General features: G+C 41.5%; 1 protein-coding gene across 1 annotated transcript; it reads left to right on the top strand.

Annotated features, from left to right (window-relative positions):
• The first annotated feature begins 4,307 nt into the window (after window positions 1-4,307).
• On the top strand, window positions 4,308-14,779 carry tmem79a (transmembrane protein 79a). The gene is made up of 5 exons (XM_082521988.1): window positions 4,308-4,571; window positions 7,306-8,091; window positions 8,976-9,170; window positions 9,270-9,492; window positions 13,869-14,779. The coding sequence occupies exons 2-5, from the start codon at window positions 7,398-7,400 to the stop codon at window positions 14,059-14,061; spliced, it is 1,305 nt and encodes a 434-aa protein (XP_082378114.1). The 5' UTR covers window positions 4,308-4,571; window positions 7,306-7,397; the 3' UTR covers window positions 14,062-14,779.
• The last annotated feature ends 1,138 nt before the right edge of the window (window positions 14,780-15,917 follow it).

The following is a 15,917-nucleotide window of genomic DNA, read 5'->3' as shown; positions in this document are numbered from 1 at the left end:
ATGGCACCAAATTGTATTCAAAACTGAGCCACACTTATGGAGCTCCACAGTTCTTTTCCTGGTGTTTTGGTTGACATCTCTTGATGTTCCCATGTCACAGAAACAGGCTCTGTGTTTTGCCTTATATGCATCCATAGCTGTGCCACCAATTTACTCACATGGACTCTACTAACCTATCAGAAGCTTCTGCAGCTCAGAATGGAATCGTCTGGAGTTTTCTTATTAATTAACAAACTTAGTGTACATGTACTCCTAAATTTGATGAAAGTGATAAAAAATAGACAGCTCTGTCTCTCTTTATTCTGACATTTAACTAATTCAAAATATATTTCAATATTTATCTAAAACAAACAGTTTACTCTAAATTGTTGTTGTACAGTAAAAATGTTTTATGTTTTCTCCCTAAAGTGTAAATATCTGGTTACAAATGTGAATATCCTGCTGTGTACTGAAATCCCTCTTGTTTTGCATAGAAATATACTGAACAACATACAAAGCATAATATATAAAATAACATTTACCTGAGTTTTCTCTTTGAAAGAACACTCTAATGTCCATTGTCAGAGGATTTTTACTTTTACTTTTATATAATAATCAGCTAAGAGTGTTTATATTTCTGTTTGTACTCAACTTGTACTCAACCAGCTGCACTTTTTAATTGCTGGCTCTCTGCTCTACAACGGAAACTGTTTGCCTTCATATTATCTGTCAAGCTACAGGAAATCGCCACCCAAGAAACGACCTTGTATGGGAACACAAAGCAGAGAACTGCTGCAGGGGGTGTGAGTCTCTCTTGAGCTCTCACCCGTGCACGTTAAAACTGCTCTAAGTGTCTGAGTGTCATTTCTTCACCTGAGTGTTTGATAACTGTTTACTTCTGACATCCATTCTTATATTTCAGTACATAACTGAAACCGATTTAGTCGGGGAGGGTAAGAACTGAAAATATGAAATAAACACACGTAAGCTAAGACTCTCTAAAAAAAATAGCATTTGTTCGGCTTTTCATTTCGCCATTTGTTGATTCACTTGAAGAGCAAGTAACGTAATATTGGTCAAGTGATCAGTTTGATATCAATCTTTCGTGATGCACCGTCATATTTACATTATTTGTACGGTACGAATGATTTTCTTTGGTACCTGGTCAAACTTAAGCTCTCCTTAGTATGGCTGGCTCTGTTTCTCCAACAGCGCACTGACAGGTAGCAGCTGCCCCGCCCCCTCGCTCAGTCGCTTAGTGCCTGAGCTCGGATCATACCAATATCAGGGGGGATTCACGCACAGTCGTAAATTCCCACAGTGTGCACTATGTGCTTCGAATATTATGTGTACTTTTTGTTTTATACAGTTGTCAGCCAGGCATCTAACTATGAAAAAATTACACTCCAAAAGACCCCGGGCTTCTGACAAAACAACCCGGGCTTAAGCCCAGTAAGCCACCCCCACGCTCCGCCCCTGTCTCTCAGATGCTCTGCGTATACCCGGTGTTACTGACAACTGGGTATAGTTTAGTTAATGTTAGTCTTACTTTTTTAGCCTTTCGTTGCCCTGTCCAAACTTTTTTGAGATGTGCTGCTGGCATCAATTAAAAAAAAACCCCAAAAAAACCTTTTCTATGTTCAATTGTGAATGTTAACAGAAAGCCCACAATATTTATCACATTTAAATCAAAATTACAAAAGCAACACACGACAGGATCGATCACAAATAACAGGAATGCCTCTCTAGAAAGAGGTTTGTTTCTTTTTAAAAATAATAGTAAATAGTTAATTGTGTGTTCTGCTATTTTGCAAACACCTTTTTGTTCTCCCAGCGGAAAATCTTCCCATAGAAACTTTAGCTTATAAAGTGATTGCACTGGAATTATGACCTCATTGTGTTTTGGGGTGTCTGGTTGAAGATGACTGCACAGGAGTGGAGAACCTCAGAAAACTGATTAATGGTGGTTCAAGAAGAGTCTGCCTCAGTACACCATCACTCACAATGATACTCCAGTTTCTACTAGTTATTTATTTATGATTGTATGAATGAGTGGATGAGTCCAAACCTTTGACTTTCATAAGAGTAATCCTTTGTCTGTCATCTCTCCGTACACACAGACAAACAGGTGACACGACAAAGGCGTGTTAACCAAAGGGAAGCTTTTATGTTTATAAATTACAGACCCAGACAGACTCCTACACCTGGTCCAGGTTTTAAAAATTCCTACTTTAGGAGAATCACTGGTGGAATTTTCCACTCTCACCCGAGGTGGGAGATTCCTGTTGGTGAAAGGACAACCAAAAGAGCCATTGTTTAAGCTGAAAGGTGCTTGAGGTTTTTTTTTTGTTTTTTTTTTAAGGTAAACTTAAAAAAACAAAAGTGCCTTGGAATTCTTTGATCGTACAACAAGGATTTTTGGATTAAGCAGGTAGCTATCCATATATATAGTTGTGTAGATCCATTAAATTCAAGAAAAGGCATATTTCCACAGTCGATATCTCAAAAAATGGACCATCTGAAGGTAAAAAAAAAAAGAACTACAGGTGAAAAATATGTGAGCATTATTTATGCCTTTTTTACTGCCATTTTAAGAATAAAATCTTAGCTTAGAGAACAGATTTATTTGTGACATACAGCCTTTTTAACAGAAAGTACAGCGTTTAAAAATAATTGTTTTTCGTTTCCATCTGTGTGCCATTGCAACATTAGTTTACACACACACACACACACACACACAGAAATGCTGTTAAGATAGCAGTGGAGTCTGTTAATATGAGGAGCAAAGGGATGAGCGTGCATTTGGATACAGTAATAATGAACAGGTGGGGCTATTATGAAAAAACAGCTGTGATTTTAAACTAGAAAATGCAAAACAACCTGCTGACTTCATGGCTGTGGGATGAGGTAATTCACTGCAAGACTCACGAATAGAAACCAGGCTGTAGTTCACAAAAACACCCAAACAGAAGATTTTTGGGACAATCTTCCATAGTGTAAAGCATCACAGATGTCCTAAACCTTTGACCAAAGCAACCAAAAAACCGTTCAGACTGAAGAAGTTGGATACATTTCTGAAACATTAGCTAGAGGCTGATTTATCAGGACTACAACTTTATTGAGATATGCACCATGAACACGATGAGGATGAGAAAGGGGGGGGGGGGGGGGGGAATGGCTGTGTTAAGGGTGTGTAGCAGGATGGGTACTTTTTTGTTTCTGAGCAAATATCTCCATACTGTCAGCTGGAAGCAACATCAGACTGCAGCACATGAAAAATTGACTCAGTGAGTATTATGCAGTCATAATTATTATGCATAATAATGCATAATTATTCAGTTCAATTATGCATATATTATGCATAATTGAAGCTGCTGGAACAGTGAGGTGCTGATGAGAGAGAGTAGAAAGCAGAGGAGAGCTAGTGAATAAGGAAGTGCAGCGGATTACTATGGAGAAGGAGAGGGCAGCTATGAAGAGGAAGGAGAGTGGAACAGCGCTCGGTTGAGATGACATACCTGTAGAGATGTCTAGGAGAGAGGGCAGTGGAATTTTTAACTAGTCTGTTTAATAGTCTTGGAGAGTGAGAGGATGCATGAAAACCCATGCCATGAAGAGATGAGAAAGAGTTAAGAAAAGTGGTGATGATCAATGAGGAGCACTATGACTTAATGCTGAGAAAGAGCGTTGAGTGTGTTGGTATTTGAGGACTGTGGAGAAAGCTTATATTAGGATGCCAAGACAGGAACTGTGGTACTGCATGAGGAAGGTGGGAGAGGTGGAGGTATGAAGTTAGTAGAAGCAAGATAGAATATGTGTGTGTGCATGAAAAAGCGACAGATGGAAAGCTGAAGCTGCGAGGAGCAGAAGTAGTGAAGGTGGATCAGTTTAAATATCTGGGTTTAATGCAATGCAATGGACAGCTTGCAAGAGAGGTGAAGGGCCGAGTGCTAGGGTGGAGTGCGTGGAGACGAGTGTCAGTGGTGATTTGTGACAGAAGAATAGTTACAACAATGAAGGTGAAAGTTTCTAGGATGGTAGCGAGACCTGCTATGATGTATGGCACGGAGAGGCCTGACCTTCTGTTTCTGTACAGGCCACGCCTCTGTATTCAGGTGAATAAATTAGCCTGTGAAGGGAAATGCGTTTGTTATGAAAAAGGAAATTTTTTGTTGTAAATTTGAGGCTGTAAACATGCTTTTTATGCTGTAAAATTGGGCATGTTAACATTTAGAGATCGAACTATTCTGAAGACAGCTCCTCAAGTGTTCACTAGAGGAACTGCAGCTTTTCAGCTCTGGAATAAAGGTTGATTAGCTGAACACGTGACTTTTTAGTAGAGACCGTAAAGATTAATAATAAAGATAAATACTCTAACTTTGATCAGAACCCCGATACAATAACGCTTTGAGAGAGGGCGGGGATGTTGACGTTTCTCGGGCGGAGTGATACTTCTGCACTGTTTAAACAGTGGAAGAGCACCTGGCCTCACCTGTCTGGAACTTTGTTTCCGCTTGCGGGAAACGGCAAAACTGGCGACTTTTAAACGAAGTTACGGATTGTCTCAGTGATGTGACCGGATTTAAAAACAGGTAAATCAACCGTTAACTTTTTTAAAAGATATATTTTAAAACCCGGTGCGGCGAAGAATCAACGGGCTGAGTCGTACTAAATATAGAGTTGCTAAACAAGTTCTGGCTGAAGCTACTTTTTCTTTCACGGGCTTCTAAAGTTACTCTACAGTGCATTTAAAGGCCCAGAAACGTCTCTGTGACACCTTAAGCCTTCACAGCAAACTCTAGACAATAAACTTGATCAACAGTGACCTGTTGTTTTTTTTTGTTTTTGTTTTTTAAAGTGAAATACCGATAATGTGGACCGGTCGTCCAGAAGCAGAAGTATTTCCTGAGAAATCGCAGCGGCTGCCTCACATATTTTAATGCGTGTACAGCTTTGAGCACTCCTATCTCATTTTCTTAAATGTTTAAGAAAACAAAACATTTGATAACACATTAGATCTTTTTTTCTAACGACTTTGCACGATATTTTCAATCCTGAACAGCTCAAATCAGATTAATGGACGATGCAGCTGATTCTTGGTTGAGGCCTCAAAGTGGTGAAATGCCATCAGAACTGCTTTAGTTCTCAATGTCATAGATTCAAAGAGGTGGTGGAAACGTTCTTCAGAGATGTTGCTTCATGTTGATATGATTGCATCACACAGTTGCTGCAGATTTGTGAGCTGCGCATCCATTATGGGTCTGCTGTTCCACCACATGTCAGAGGTGCTCTGTTAGGTTGAGATCTAGTAACTGTCAGTGCAGTGAATTCATTATCATGTTCAAGAAACCAGTTTGAGATGATTTCAGCTTTGTGACGTGGCACGTTATCCTACTAGAAGCAACTATCAGCAGATGGGTACATTGGTCTCAAAGAGAGATGGTTAGCAACAGTACTCAGGTTGGTACTAAGGGGTCCAAAATATACCACAAGAATGTCCCCTAAATTGTTACATCACAAGCAGCCTGAAATGCTGATACAAGGCAGGATGGAGCCATGCTTTCACATTTCTGCCAAATTCTGATCGTACAATCAGAATGTTGCAGTAGAAATTGAGACTCAAAATAAAATGTTATTTGTATAGGACATTTTCAGAAGAATCTCAAGCAACAATAAAATGAATCAAATACAAGTTTAAAAAGAAGCATTTTTAGCTGCTTGTTAAAAGGGATCAAATCCATTGATCAGAGGCTCAGAAGGATGTAATTGCAGATCTGGGGGCCACTGTTATAAAAGCTCTCAGCCTTGTGTGATGCGGGCCCTGATCACTTGACCTCCAGGACCTTGCTGGGAATGCAAGGATGTAAAAGTTCACTGATGTAACCTGAAGTTTGTCTGTGCAGAGCTCTAAAAGTCAAAGCCAGATCCTTAAAGTAGACTCTAAAGATAATGGGGAGTCAAGGCGATTGAATTAACAATGTTGTGAAGTGGGAGCACTCAGGAGATTTAGAAGATGACCTATAGAAGTTTCAAGGAAGCTTTCTTAAGACAAGTGAACAATGAATTGCAGTAATCCAAATGTGATGAAATAAAGGTGTGAATAACGATTTTCCCTTCAGAGTGTGACCCAATGAAACTGAACTTGGTAATATTTCTCAAGTAGAATCCAAGAGTGAACCAGAGATTTAACGTAAGCATTCAAAGTAAAGGCCGAGTCAGAAGTTACACCTGAGAGAAGATTTAGCTAACGTGGCAGAGGATCAAAAATGTCCATAACCTTAGACACAAATCTTTTCAAAGCACAAAAAAAGGCTTCTGTTTTTGCTTCATTAAGTAGAAGAAAATTGTCAAACATCAAACTTTTAATATTTTCTAAATCCAAGAGTAACTATACAACTTAGAAAAATCTTGGGGCTTAAAGGAGGCATACAAATGAACGTCATCTGCATAGAATGATCCAAAAAAGTACTTAATAGTGCTCAAACTGTGCTGAAGAGGGACGGAAACAGCCTTCTGGTACACCGTAGGCAGGAGAATAGGACCTAGACTTGGAAGCAGTCATGGGAAAGGACCATTCAGGCAGAAGTGATCAGAGTCATTTCAAACCAGGCCACGATACGCCCACCCAGTATCTCAGTTAATTGAGCAAAAAGTGATCGTCAACATTTCTGAAGGTAGACATCAGCAGAACAGATCAATCTCCTGCATGATTGATCCGGGGCTGGGTGGCGGGGGCAGCACCTCCCTCTACCCTGCCACCTCCTCCTGCTTGTCCTTGGGAACACCAAGACATTCCCAGCAGTGGAACCTGGTGTGGCCTTCTGCTGCTGTAGCCAATCTGCTTCAAGTGTTGTGCTGTGTATTCAAAGATCCTCTTCTGCATGTCTTGGTTGTAACAAGTGGTTGTTTGAGTTACTGTTACCTTCCTATCAGCTCAAAGCAGTGCGGTAGTTGCTGGTGAAGTTGCTGCCATGTGATTAGCTGATTAAATATTTGCATTAAAGATAAATTCAACAAGCGTACCTAACAAAGTGGCCTTTGAGTGTACATCGTGATCTCCTAATAATTTTCCCGTTCACCCTCTGGATTAGTCGTTTATTGCATTTGCGACTCAGACACGTAGTGATTCATGTATTAATCCTGTCACATAAATCAGAGCTGCAGTAACATGTTGTATGCACAGTGCTGGTATGTGTGACGACAGAGTGAGCCATATCTGGTAACACGCCCATGATAAACGGTGAACTTTGATGTTTTTATGAAGCTCAAGTTGAAGCAGGCTGCTGCTTCAAGCATCGTTATAATGTTTTGTTCCCTCTCTCACAGAGAAATGCGAACAAAGAGGACTTTTAGGAGCTGGTAACAACAGATTCTCAGCAGTGCAGCTGGTATTGACTGGAAGTAAAGAAACACCAAGAATGGCTGACCTAATCAACAACACAAGTGAGGAGCTGGCATTTTCACCTGCTGCTTCAACTGCAGAGCCACAAACGCCAGTAAGTAAAAAGCCACAAGAACACAACGGCTTGGAGGACAAAAGAAAGCTTACAGATGATGAGGAGGAGGAGGAGGAGGAGGAAGAAGAAGAAGATGATGATGCGACCAGCTCTGCTTTTCTGGAGCCAAGCACTTTACCGTGGTCGGCAGGCAGAAACAGCAGAGCCCTTACAGAGCAGGATGAGGGAATCTCGTCAGAAAAAGGAGGATCAGAGCTTGACGAGAGGGACACGGGAATCAGCAGAGGGAGCCAGGACCTGTCAGAGGAGCAGAGCCAGGAAGAGAGCGATGTGAAGAGCAAGACCAAATGGAGGGAGAGCATGCCCGAGGGGGAGAGGTGGAGGGACGATGAGATTAAGGTGAAGCAGGGTGATAAAGAGGACGGCTCCCTCGCAGATGATGAGGATGAGGAAGAGGAAGACGAAGGGGGATTAACATGGGTCTCGGAAAAATCATCTCCAGGTTTCACGCCACAAGTCACGATTTTGAATCACTCCACGAAAGAGGTTCCCGAGGTGAGCAGGCCACTCGGAGAGAAGGAGGTGGAGCCGGAGATAGAGCACGACTCCGTTGTAGAGTTTTACCCGGAGTGGACAACCAATGACGACAAGTACTGTGAGTATCCCGACCAACCCAGACTCTGCTACACCCAGCCCACTTTTTTTATTAGCATTAATAAGGACCTACTCCTTGCACCGCTGAAATCTTAGTGCTTAGTGCTCTTATTCTGAAAAGTTGTTTCATTTTTGTTTTCAAAGTATTTAAAACTCCATCACAGTCATGAGGTGAGCAGCCAAAGTTGGCACACAGGCACATATCATTGATATCAGGTATTACGATGTCATCGCATTCCTTAACAACCTACTAACTGGCTGAAACAGCCTATTTGTGGCTTTTACGCACCTAGCACACCTTACAAAAAGAACAGTATTTTAATTTCACACCAATAAAATCTTGAATTGTGCTATATAGTACTCTTTTTAGTACTCTTGGATCTGTCTTTATATGGTTACCTGAGACTCGAGGCTCTACTTGATAGCACAGAAGCTCCACCTTCATGAGGGGCTGCCAATCAGAAGAGGAGCTTGTTTCACACAGTGGGTGAACTGAGGAGCTGCATCAAGACTAAGTATGAGAGAAATCAGGAAGTGTGACTCATGCAAAGTTACTCTATTAAAGTCAAAGAATAAAAATATGGAGTAGTAATTGAGGATAATAGGTCCGCTTTAATTTGATGATCTAATCACATGTTGGTTCTGTTCCAAGTAGGTTAGCGTGTTTTCTGGAGCGCATTTTCCCCCAGTGAGAAAGTCATTGGTGACCCGGCCTAGATCTCCCTTTTTTTTGGTGCTTAACTGGAATTAATGACACGTAATTATGTCTTTAGGTGAATCATGCTGTGGCTTCAGGATATGTTGTGTCATCTTTTTTGGCACAGTCTCCTTCCTGCAGAGTTACTTTGGCTAATCATAAACCGTAACTGTGTTCTTCCTCCTCAGACCTGTGTGAGCATATCTGCAAGGAGAAACTGAGGGTGGTTTTGGCGATGGTAGCTGCAGCAATACTTTTCCCTTTCCTGGTGTGGGGTGGTTACGCCCTAATACCTTTTGATTCGCCAAAGCTTGAAAGCGCCCCCCTCAGGGTGGTGTACACACTGCGCTGCGCCTTTTTTGCCAGCGTGCCCATCCTGCTCGGTGAGACTTTAGTGTTTTCCTGTGTTTAAAATTGTAATGCACCAAAGCAAATCTGTCATGCAAATAAGAAAATGAGGTGACTATGATCTTTCTCTGCAGGCGTGGTGGTGCAGGGCCTCGCCCGGCTGCGTTACAGCGCGGTCAAGCCCCTCGTTCAGAGTAACCTGTTGAACATACAAGTGGCCGTGCACTGGCACTACGTCAATGAATCGCTCGGCCTCTTCCTCTTCTACTTCCTGCAGCTTGCTGTCATGGCAACCTACATCAGCCAGGACCTCATCAAACTGGTGCCGCTGCTTACCATCGTATTTGTTTTTGGCAGGTACGTGTTTGTGTGCGTGTTGTCAGCAACTGGTAGTTCAGTGATGAAAATATTATGATTAGTTTATACCTACTGAATGACACTCTCATAAGACTCATCTCTCATAAGACTTTTCAGACTATCTAAACATGGAGCACAGCAATGATTAAGTAAAGGAGGGTTCTGTGTCAAGCCTGCATTGGTGCTCTCTGGGTACTCAAGCGCCAGAGATATTAATTTTGTGTTAAAGTGTGATTGTGATGCTGGCCAGCGGTGTGAATGTGAGAGTTTTTACTTGCATCTGTCTAGGATGTACCCTGCTTCTTGCTCACTGTCAGCTGGTATAGGGTCATCTTCCCTTAGCCCGAATTAGATAAATGGTAAAGAAAATGCTGATATAGATGGAATTTTATGGATGGAATGATTTTCCAACTTCCTAACAGACCGTGCAGAAGCTCAAAGAATCCCAAACAAATACAGAGGGAGATGTTTTAAGAGCTTGAAAAGATTAGACTTTCCAAAGAAAATGTCATGTATTTCTGTTTCTGGTCTATACTTGCATCGCTGTACCAGTGCTGCTGCAGAGGTACAGTGGAGATAAATTATACGTTTGTGGTGATGTCACTGTTTGCGTGCAACATGGTCACTCTTGTGTGACCTCATCAGAAGCTCGAATGTCCTCAGCAACATTAATATCAGGAGGGACTAGGACCTCTGGTATAATAAGCTGACATGGTGTCACACCTCTTCTCTGCTTCTATAGCAAGGAGGCTGTCTGGTGAAAGGCTCACTCATGGTACTCAGAGAACCGGGGTTATATACATAACCTTAAAGTTCTGGTCTTTTACATGTGTTGATGGGCAGGTTTTGTCTGAGTCACAAAAGTAAATTAAGGAAATTGGTGCAAGTTTTGCATGTCCTCAGTACCAGTATAGGTGGTCACATCATTGTGCTTGACAAAACCAGTGTGTCGATCATAATAGGCTCGTATGATTGGAGTTTAACCATGCATTGCATTAACTTTTGATAATTTGTGCCAAGTAAGGGAATCATCAGCAGTTTTTGAAGGATTGTTTAAAAAAAAAAACAAACAAAAAACTCAACTAAAAGTTTGTCCAGATGTCCGCACGTCATAATGACCAAACCTATTACAGTTCATGCTAAGGGGGAGGGTTGATGACAACACTGTTGCAGTTACTTTACTAAAATCCAGGAGCTGTTGTACGTCAGTACGATTTATCCTCCATTAGCTATGATTGTCCCTATACAATGATCTGAATCCATGAAAGTTTTGTCTGTGATAAAGTTTTAAACCTGTTCGACTGTCACAGTCGTCTCTGTGAAACCTGGGAAAGGTGCTGAGCAGACAAAAGTCCAACTAAAGCTGCAAAGTCAGCGTGCTCAGACTCCGTCATTACTACGACTTCACTAGACTGACTAGGTCAAATTTCTGTGAGACAGAAAGTGCGGCTGTAGTGAGTGTTTTTTAAAAAGCTTTTAATGTGATTACTCCTCTGATCTTTAGGTCTACAACAGTGAACTCTAATCCCTTTAAAATGCTGCTTGATGCTTTAATTGGTTTTTATTTGGTTGCACATTAGCTCCACAAGTATGAGGTAAAGACTGTGAAACCATTACTTTCAAATTGTACTGTGCAAGAACAGATAATCATCTTCACTTGTAAAAAAACAAACTGTTTTTGTGCCCCAGTTAAATGAATAAATGAGGAGAAGCTGAAGAACAAAGTTTCTTTTCAAACTTTAAAGAATCATCAGACCAAAAAGCCTTTTTAACAGCCTTTTAAATAAAGTTTCACTCTTTGTTCAGTCAGTGGCTGAACAAACAAACATGACCCCTCGATCAGTTTTACTAAATTGAATACAGTGAAACTATTTGCATGCTCGAGCACGATTAAAACAAGATATATTATCTAAACCACAGAGAGGGTGAATAACTTGTTATATAACCTGTTACTTCCTGCTGTTTCTCTGTTGGACTCGTCATGCCTCTAACTGCTTTCCTGCCTTTCATCATCTGGTTCAACTGGGGATTTGCCCTAAACCTGTCTGATCACCCGTACTGCTGCAGTTACTTTATCCACAGTTTAAAGCTTGCATGCAAAAGAAAAACATCTGCAGTGGGGACATCACAGTGCCGCCTGCTTACAAAAAACAGTGAGCCAGTCGTATCGATCCCTGGTTCAAAGAGTGTGCTGTGGGACTCTGAAAACTAGTGATAAGTCAAGGGTAGCTCATGGTTTATTTCTCAAAAATTGCAGTCTGAAATTGCACTCAAAGATTATTTTTTTTTTAGTTTTTTTTACCTTTTGTGCACGTCATTATATTTTGGGTAATCTGCATAAACCAGGGGTGGGCAACTCCTGGCCTCAAGGACCGGTGACCTGTAGGTTTTAGATGTGTCCTTGAGCCAACACAGTTCCAACTGTGATTTAAATGGCTAAATTATTTCCTCAACATGTCTTGAAGTTCTCCAGAGGCCTGGTAATGAACTTATCATTCGATTCAGTTGTATTGACCCAGGGTGATAACTAAAACCTGTATGAGGCCTGGAGTTCCCCACCCCTGGTATAACCAATTAGGAGCAACATACAGTGGCTTGCAAAAGTATTCGGCTCCCTTGAACTTTTCCACATTTTCTCACATTACAGCCACAAACATGAATCAATTTTATTTGAATTCCACTTTAAAGACCGATACAAAGTGATGTACATGTAAGAAGTGGAACGAAAATCACACATGATTCCAAACATCTTTTACAAATAACTGAAAAGTGGGGTGTGCGTAATTATTCAGCTCCCTGAGTCAATACTTTGTAGAACCACCTTTTGCTGCAATTACAGCTGCCAGTCTTTTAGGGTCTGTCTCTACCAGCTCTGCACATCTAGAGACTGAAATCTTTGCCCATTCTTCTTTGCAAAACAGCTCCAGCTCAGTCAGATTAGATGGACAGCGTTTGTGAACAGCAGTTTTCAGATCTTGCCACAGATTCTTGGTTGGATTTAGATCTGGACTTTGACTGGGCCATTCTAACACATGGATATGTTTTGTGTTAAACCATTCCATTGTTGCCTGGCTTTATGTTTAGGGTCGTTGTCCTGCTGGAAGGTGAACCTCCGCCCCAGTCTCAAGTCTTTTGCAGACTCCAAGAGGTTTTCTTCCAAGCTTGCCCTGTATTTGGCTCCATCCATCTTCCCATCAACTCTGACCAGCTTCACTGTCCCTGCTGAAGAGAAGCACCCCCAGAGCATGATGCTGCCACCACCATATTTGACAGTGGGGATGGTGTGTTCAGAGTGATGTGCAGTGATAGTTTTCCGCCACACGTAGGGTTTTGCATTTTGGCCTAAAAGTTCCATTTTGGTCTCATCTGACCAGAGCACCTTCTTCCACATGTTTGCTGTGTCCCCCACATGGCTTGTGGCAAACTGCAAACGGGACTTCTTATGGTTTTCTTTTAACAATGGCTTTCTTCTTGCCACTCTTCCATAAAGGCCAACTTTGTGCAATGCACAACTAATAGTTGTCCTATGGACAGATTCCCCCACCTGAGCTGTAGATCTCTGCAGCTCGTCCAGAGTCACCATGGGCCTCTTGGCTGCATTTCTGATCAGTGCTCTCCTTGTTCGGCCTGTGAGTTTAGGTGGACGGCCTTGTCTTGGTAAGTTATACTTTTGCAAGCCACTGCATTTGGCATCAGAAGCTCTCTGGTTCCCATTTGTAGCCAATGTTCTGTTAACCTGTTACATCTGAGCATTCATAAATGGACGGTGTGGAATAGATTTTAGCATTTTATAAACCAGATTTAATAGGTAACAGCTGATTTAGACTTCTGCAGCGAGTCTTCGTTGAGCTGATGATGTCACCTACACACGTGGACAAGCTTCGAGGCTACATTCTGCTTTTCATAAGCAGTCTGCTGCCAGCCGATTTTAAAAACTGCTGTAATAATGAATACATTTAATTTCCAACTCGGGCTGAGAGCTCTGAGACGATAATTAATTCTTCCTATACCACAGCACTTTGAGCTACATACTGAAAAATAAGGCCTCAAATCTCCAGTACTCCATCACATTGTGCCCTGAAAAAGATCTGACAGTCTCGAAAACACGATGACAGAAAATTAGGACACTTTAAAAAAAAAAAGAAAAAAAAAAGAAGCCTCTATTAGGCCATTAGTGCAGCTTTGAGTCATCAAGCACTCGATACAAAAACAGATGAAAAGGATAAAGGAGCTGCGCTGTCTAATGTTCCTGCTGAAAGGAGAGAGTGGGTGTGTGGGCTGATGCGGGCAGTGATCAGATCTTCTCTCAGTATTGTGTCCAGCTGCTGGTGACTGTGCTTCAAACAGAAATGAGTCTCATCCCCCTCTCGTTGCAGGCTGATCTACTGGCTCTGCCTCTCCCTGGGCAGCAGCGCCAGAGGCTTCGGCTTCGGCTTCTCCTTCTTCCCCATACTAGTCATGCTGGGCACCAACCTCTACTTCGTGTGCTCGTCGATGGGACAAGACGGCGTCTTTGACGTGGCGCTGCCCACCTCTGCTCCTCCACCCAGGCAGCGCTGGTGGGGTTAAAAGGGCGTGGAGCAGAAAGAGACAATGAAACCTGTAATATAATACTTGGAGTATAACGATACAGTTTTTGCTCACAGACAGCTCGTTCTGTCCTGGTGGGTCCAAGTTTTAATAAAGAAGTCATCTGCTGATGAATTAAATATGCTTTATGATCATTGATCAGCAGTGTTGTGTAAAAATATATATATTTTTGTATAATTTAGCCCTGATGCAGTTCATCATACGGGGCTGTTAATCAGTGACTTCATGAAAAGCTAAAGGATCACGACTTAGTGCGAAATGTTTCCTCGGACCTTTTTCTGTTTACAAAGAATTCAAACGTACGAGCTCGTTATGTTGTGGGTGAAGAAAGTGACTTTAAAAACCGGAGCATCAAAATCAGAAACATTTAATCAACCGTCCAATCATAAAACATATGACTCTGTACAGTTCTTTTTTTTTCTTGTTTTTGAACTTCGCTTTGAGCAGACTGACGTAGACGATCCGGTTTATATAGATTTAACATTTTGGACGCCCTCATGAGACGATCCGTTCTTAGTGAGCTACAACTCTGTGGTCTCATGTTTTGTGCTGATGTAGTACTTTTTTTGTATGTTTGTATATCTACTTGTTATTTTTTCACTTTAGGTCATATTTAGTGATTTAAACTTTAAAATACACAAACTAAAACAAAATATCTGAACTCTCGACATAAGAGAATTAAAAGATTTTCAAATCATTGTCTTTCACTTATTTGTTTATTTTCACACTGCTGCTGCCAGCTGTGTGGCTTCTTAAACTTAATATTTATAACTGTGCCTGTTAAATGCACCTTTGTTGTTTTGATCAAAGGCTTTTCTTTGTTGATAGCAGCACAAAGTGAAATGCTATTTTTGGATTGTCCTTTTTTTTTTTTTGTGTCCAAAGGATGTTTTGTGTTTACCCCCCCTCCTGCTGTGAGTGGTAAATATGTAAAGAAAATGTCAATATTTGGGCCCCTGAATGAGTTCAATGAATCTTCATTATGAAACATGATAACAGTGCAGCTGATGATTCAGATTAAAATGCCTCATTTCATCAATTCTGTCCGGGAAAGGGTGAGTCAATGTTCTGAGTTTTGGCAACATCAGAATGTAAAGCTGAAAAATGCCCCCAGTCCTGAAAAGCAGACTGCAGAGCCACGATCGCGGTGACCCGACGAAGCTCGAGGAGCGCCGTGAGTAACGCCGTATCAAAACCAGCAAACGGCGGACGTGAATGAACTCTGAGTCAGTGCCACAGGGTTGAAGTCCATTACTGCGTCTGCTATCAGAGGGATCGTGAACCCTCCACTTGCCCATCCAATATCAATCATTATCAGTGTAACGATGTGTTCAAATCAATAGATTCAGTCCTTGTCTAACAGAGTCCCTCAAACATCCCAGAACTGTGGTGCCAACACAAAGCTGCTTTACATCTGTGTAACTTTATTTAAGCAGTCATTTATTGATTCATTTTCGAGCTAAAATTTGTGAGTTGCAATAAAATTGCACAATACAAGGCTTGTCAGCATTGAAGGGTGGACATGAGCTGCTTGAATGTTCTCCCACACACACACACACACACACACACCTTTGCCTCTTTAGACATGTGTCTTGGTTGGTATGTTTGCTTTAGTTTCCCCAGCCTTTGTCATGTCATGCGTGTGCGTGTACACACCCATTATTCCATATCAAACTTTTCCATGTTGGGCTTGTTGTGATCTGTCCAGGAATCCCAGTAAACTCACAATCCGATCGGGAACTACCCTTGAAGGGAGTTTAGAGCCACCTTCATTTGCCGACTTGTTTTCTCTCTCTGCATTTTATTTATTTTCTTTTGTAAATTATTAGAACTGA

The sequence above is a fragment of the Aulonocara stuartgranti genome, assembly GCF_965226115.1.
Source record: "Aulonocara stuartgranti genome assembly, chromosome: 22".
Lineage (NCBI taxonomy): Eukaryota > Metazoa > Chordata > Actinopteri > Cichliformes > Cichlidae > Aulonocara > Aulonocara stuartgranti.
This window is presented reverse-complemented; position numbering and strand designations above follow the sequence as displayed.

Coding starts and splice junctions, on each gene's coding strand:
- tmem79a (XM_082521988.1), top strand. CDS start 7,398: ATGGCTGACCTAATCAACAACACAAGTGAGGAGCTGGCATTTTCACCT. Junction 8,092..8,975: donor AACCAATGACGACAAGTACT/GTGAGTATCCCG, acceptor CTTCCTCCTCAG/ACCTGTGTGAGCATATCTGC. Junction 9,493..13,868: donor ATCGTATTTGTTTTTGGCAG/GTACGTGTTTGT, acceptor CTCTCGTTGCAG/GCTGATCTACTGGCTCTGCC.